General features: G+C 29.7%; 1 protein-coding gene across 1 annotated transcript in view; it reads right to left on the reverse strand.

Annotated features, from left to right (window-relative positions):
- LOC123292701 (lutropin-choriogonadotropic hormone receptor-like) overlaps positions 1 to 5,751 on the reverse strand; it is a 31,615-nt gene extending 25,864 nt beyond the window's left edge. The window contains exon 1 of the mRNA XM_044873415.1: positions 5,747 to 5,751. Within this exon, the coding sequence (XP_044729350.1) occupies positions 5,747 to 5,751 (5 nt within the window). The remainder of the gene's footprint in view (positions 1 to 5,746) is intronic.
- Between the last annotated feature and the right edge of the window lie 628 nt (positions 5,752 to 6,379).

The following is a 6,379-nucleotide window of genomic DNA, read 5'->3' on the forward strand; positions in this document are numbered from 1 at the left end:
CCCCTTGGATCCCGAGTGTTAAGAATGCTGTAGGATATATAGATGCCGTACAAAATAGTAGCCGTTAGACTGCTTTTTAGATACAAAGAATCAAAATTAATTTATGAAACATATCAAAGGATAGGATTTTCTGTATTTAGACCATAGTCTTTACAGTGATTGGTACAATGATGTTATAAATCCTAAGTACTTAATTCTAATTTTCACAATGACAAAACAAGTGTCTAAAATATTCTATAGAAACATAATTAAAAATTTGTTTATATCAATATATCATAATAATAATAAACAAAAACAAACATTATAAATATTAAAAAATTACTCACAAAAATAGTTATTCAAAATATCAAAAATAAATGAATGGTATTAGTGGCGGATCTGATTGTTTAACAATTCGCAATGTTTACTCATTTATGCAAAAACTTCTGAATTGAAACGTTTCTATGATAAAATTTAATATTGCGTATTGCTTACGGTGATTGTTGCAGTTTAGAAGCTTAGCCAGATTGTTTTTAGTGCTCCGTATGGAATAGGAACCTAAGCGTAATAGTAACTTGTGGCATAGTCTCCTCAATAGAGACAGAACAGAGGATCTAAGCATAAATTGCTCTAAAGATTCATGCTCCTTCAAATTGCATAATGAGCATACTTTGGCTGCGTTCCACTTATATATTCTTCCTTTTATAATTATTATAATCCTTGAATGATGCATGAGTATCAATTGTGCTATCAGGCAGGTCACTTCCAGAACGGTATTATTATGGAGGTATTCCTTGTTTTTATCTGCGGGAAACCATTTATACAAAGTGTTAAACGTGGAAGTGAGCGGTCGACTCAGATCCTGATCGAGTAGTTCTTTTGAATAGCTTGCGATGACGTTCTCAAGATCATTCTCTAGTGCGTGACAATTTTGTTGTAACCATAATTTTTCAAAACCCAATGTGATTAAAAATTGTCTTAGTTGACTAGCCCAATTGTATTTAGCCAAGTTAGTAGATTTAATATCCTGTTCTGCAAGATATATAAAGCATTTTTTAGATAGGTTACTATCGGGTTTTTTAGAAGTTTCAGCCACAAAGGAAAAGATATGAAGAGTGTATTTTCTATATGTGACACTCGATTCACTTGATCTCCCCTTTTATTGATTTCCATTCTTTACTCTCTAAATGCATAGGTATCAGATTGCTAATTTACTGATGCTACCTAATCAGATGCGTGCCATTTGATTGGGTATACATTGAGTAGGATAATAAGTGACATTTGTTATTTTTACTTTTATCGTGACATTAAAAGTAAAAATCGAATTTGTATAAGTCGCATGCGTACGGGATAATTAAACCCTATCATATAATTGATAGGGTTTAAATTATACCATTAAATAAAACACATAATGGCAGCTGCTTGGCTGCTGTATTGATTTTATTTTCTAATATTCTTCTAAATAAAACAAAACTCGAATTATTATTCTAAAAAGACTTAATAATATAATGGAAATTAAATCCAATGAAAATTAAGCGAGCTCTGCGGGGAAGGTGAGGCCTTTAAAGATTAAATAGAGATGAAGATAATCAAAGACGATCAAGGAAAAACCAAATTAAGATCAAGGAAAATAGGCCAGCGACGCAGTCGAGTAACGACTAGTTCTAGATACAGAAGAATGAATGAATGAGTTCATATGATAACTTGTATACAATAGAGGTGTATATGGTTTATGAATTGTTGGCAAATCTTTTGGGAAATATTATTTAATGCTTTCAACTTCAAAATATGCTGTTTGTTTCAATTGTGCTATCTAGTTCTAGTTTATATTTTGTTTATTATGTATATATACCATGTATATATGAAATATATCAAGGTATACTAAGTTTTGTCCCAAGTTTGTAAGGCTTTCAAATATTGATACTACGAGCAAAATTTTTGTATAGGATCACCTAATTAGTTCATTTCTGGTTGTCCGTCTGTTCGTTAACTCGATGACTCAAAAAAGTGAAGAGATATCAAGCTGAAATTTTTATAGACTGGTCAGGACGTAAAAATGTGAGGTTGAGCAACATAGTTCAATTGGGTCTTGTGAACCGTTAGAGATAGAACAAAAGTTTAAATATAAAAAATGTTCATTATAAGAAATTAAACAACTTTTGTTCGAAAATTTTTTTCATAAACATCACTGTGCACCCGTGAGGGCGCCAATTAGATGAGGACTAATAAGTAATTATATAGCCGTGTTATATTTACACGACTGTGGCTATCTAAGAGTGGCTATCTTTCTTTACTTATATGACGTATAAGACAAACGATTGCCTAATAAACAATGTATATTCACCAGAGATACATCAGGGAATCAACACTGTCTACACATCAGGGTTATTTCAGCAATTAACTCAGTCAATTGTTTATTTTTTCTTGTTTATATTCATTATCGTTGTTTTATTTTGACTAGTTTTAATTCTCTGTTTCAACATTTTAAGCGAATTTTCTTTTCAAGTAAAATGAGCTATTAATTTTGTAACGATAATGTAATTTTGCAATTTCTTATTACCTACTATAGTTATCACTCTTTGATATGCAAGGAGAGATATTTTAATTGAACCATCCAAAAAATTTCCAATCTTTCAAATAAAAATGTTACTTTTTTATATGGAAAACATTTCTAATTTAAAGTGTTCTTCTATCTCTGATTGGTTGGAAACTCGAGTTGATTATTAAATGAGCTTGAAGACCAAGGTCAAAATAAGGTAAATTCATTCAACTTAACAATTTTTATCTTATTTTAAGCAAAGTTTTGTAATTAGTCTATTTTTGAAAATTTACCGATGTAGATTAAAATGACTCATCTCAAAAATAAAAAGACTGCAATATATATAAGATGTTTCATAAATATACCGAAAAACTAGAGGTTGTTAGGTACATAAAAACAAACATTTAACCCAAAAAATGTAGGTGCCAAAACACTTCGATTTATAGCGGTTAAATTTTAATATAAAAGGACTACAAAGCCAAAGGTTAACAGATCTGAAAATGTGGTTTATTTTTAACAAAACAAAAATGTTTTAATTTAGGATTTCAAATTTTTGTTTCATTTCAATATTGATTATAATATTAAAAAACAAAATTTTTATCTTAAAAACGCAATTCATATGGACCATAATAGAGTGTAGAGCAATTTACTCTTGGTTCTGTCACAATTGACCCTCTTGCTGTGGAAATTTTTTCAGAATCAATATTGTAAGTGAAATTTAACCATTCTATGATGACTTTATGTCTAAAATATGTAAGAAAATGTTCCTTTTAATAAAATTAATTAAAATTTTTTGTTTCCTATTGACACAACTCTACATTGTTTGATGTTTTTTTCATAATTTTTTCTATAACGTCGATAATTATTATTATTTATAGGGAATTTGCTTAGTTTGCGCAGCTCCTGCGTCATGAATGTTTTTGTTTTCATAAAAAAAAGCGCTTTTAACTAAATTTGCATACAAACTTTGTATTTAAGCTTTAAGCTTACAGATTTGGTAAATCATAAAAAATTTAACTGGTATTTATCACTAAAGTATCTTTTTTAAGCTATAGTGTGTAATATTGTCGTTTAAGTTACCAAACTTTTAAACCGAAAATCGCTAATATGAAATTTAATAAAGAAAATATAAAATTAACTCCTTTAATGTTAATAAACATAAAAAATGAGCCTTACCTATATATTTATTAACTATTAATAAGAGAGAAATAGAAAGAAATAACGGATTAAATCTCATTAACATTAAATTAAAAGGTGTATCAGAAAAGTTTATTTTTTTGGGTAGGGACAATAAATATATGCCTTAAAAAATTTAAATAGGATCAGGCTACAGTTTTCAAAAGACTGGAAAATCAAGTAGTTTTCGGAGACCGATGTTTAAAGACCATGACCCAGTCTGCTACCTTCATCAGGTTATTTTGAGGAGCATATACTACAGTATTTCGGGTCCCTCCTAAAGTTATAACTAGACATTCAAAATTTGGATACTGCTCCCTGATTAAATTTATTGCAGATGTTTATTCGACCAGAATCAATAGAGTCGATTTTCTTTATTTTTATTTTCCTTACTACACAAAATATAAAAATGATGCATATTATTTTTATATTATTCAACAATGTAATATGTATTCCTAGCTGGATTATTGAAAAGAAAATGCTGTCGTTATATCGTTGATTTTCCAACAGTATTCACAAAGTTATTTATAATGATAAATGATATTGTTTTGTAACCGACGAAAAAGGAAGAGATTCTCAAGTCAAAATTTTTCAGAGTAGTCCAATTTTGATAATCTTTGATTTTTCCACTGAATTTTCATCTATGAACCGATCATATTGATACTTCGTTTACGTATGACCTAAGCTCGCTGAAAAATATAAATTTTTTTGAAAAAAATTAAACTGCTAAAAATTGCGCTTTGAAGTCGACGCCAATGAATCGACTTTTAGGTAAAGATATGGTTGGCGTTGGCTAATCATATTCGAGTTTGTGGTAATTGCTCAAAAGTATATTCTCGATTGGAATTGGAAAATTAAAATTAAGTATTTCTTTTTCTTCGGTTCTATTTTATGTAAAAACTTTTTATATTATTTATTATGATTTGTGAATATTTCGTTATTAATATTATATTATATCCATCTACTTGCATTTTTAGTCATATTTCCCTCGAAAATATAAACTTATGCACTGTATCTTATATCAATAGGGGAAGCGAAGTCAGCTACCGTCAAGGAAATATCTTTTGGGGCTTCCACCACTTTCTTTTTTCTTTTTATTCCGAAATGTCAAGTTTTAATAAATGCGGTTTATAAAACTTTGAAAATTTACACACTCCCACTAAATTGAGTTAGATGGATAAATGCGAAATGAATTAATATTTAGATTAAGTGGTTTTTAGTAGTGTCAACTCTGGAGATCCACTATCCGCCTTTTTATGTATATATATTTCAATAAAAAGCATCTAAATAGAAATAGAATATGACGTTAGTGATGCAGTTCTGATGAAGCACACGAGTGTTTTATGCAAGCTGTTTATTTCATTCACAATGATAAATGATAGAATAAATAGATCATATTCAATTATTTAAATATGTATTATACATCATTTCCTGCTTTATCTAGACGTTCACACTCTTTAAGGTTGTTGTCTGAAGAAAATTCTAAATTTGTGTACATGTACTTATTAAGAATATAATGATACATTTACCATTAAAAAAAATTCGATTGACCGTCTCTAAATCGAGATAAAATCAATCAAAGTTCGGATAATTAACATGGAGAGCATAGGAAAGGTTGTGTATTGCTGTGTTTTTAACAAGTTCTTTAATTCTAGAAAAAAAACTACAAACATACTAACTGGAAATTCTTGTATTTGTCTTGAGTTTAAAAAAGAAAACCCAAAATTATTGAACGCTTCGTTCTTGAGATATAATTGGTCAAAGTTATTTAAATTTATTGTATAACAGAAACAATTATATTTCGAGAATAAGTAGTGTAAAAAAGATGTTTATTATATACAGAACCACAGATGCCTATTATTATTATTAATCATACAGAATACCTTATGTAAGTACAGTGGAGTGAAAAATAAAACTAGGTTAGACTGGTAGAATCGACTCTAAGTGTGATGAGGTGACGGGTGCAAGGAGAGAATGACGAAGGTGACAAGTTGAAACACGATTTTTTTTTCTTGCGTTGCTCTTCGTGCGCTGTGATTGTGTATAAGAGACCCCATTGTGATTTTTGACGTAAAGTATGTTTTCTTCGTTTTGCAATTATTATAGCTTTATGAAAGTTAGAGCAAAAAGACTTATCGTTTTAATTAAAGTTTGTAGAATATGACTGTATGATTAGTTTTTATTCAAATTTAGTATCATTCTTACTGCGTACCGTTTTATACCTAGAAGGTCGATTAAGGACAGTTGAAACAGTTTTCGTAGGTACGGTGGAAACAGTTTATTTATTTAATTTTCTTGTTTCTTAAATGCCAAGGGTAAAATAAGAAGACCACGAGAGGCCAGACTGACTTATCAGCGTACAAACTAGCCTATGAAGATTTAAAAGCCCGATCTTCGTTAAGAACAGCGGAAGAAAGGATGGACTAACCACTGTTCTCTGCTGAGGCATGTAGGAGCGTAAAGTAAATATTTACTTAAATGTGCAGCCTTACTTTACTTAATTGGCATACGAACTAACCGTCAAGTACGGCTTGTCACGACGACAGACTTGGGATGACAATGAAATAGCAGGCGAAGAATGGTTTCGCCTGTTTAAAATCCAATTGATAATTAATGTTGTTTTTAGAATAAAACATGTTCATTTACTATATTTTGTATTATTTGCATGTGTTTCAATTGACCTTA

This window comes from Chrysoperla carnea, chromosome 2, assembly GCF_905475395.1.
Source record: "Chrysoperla carnea chromosome 2, inChrCarn1.1, whole genome shotgun sequence".
In the NCBI taxonomy this organism is placed as follows: Eukaryota; Metazoa; Arthropoda; class Insecta; order Neuroptera; family Chrysopidae; genus Chrysoperla; species Chrysoperla carnea.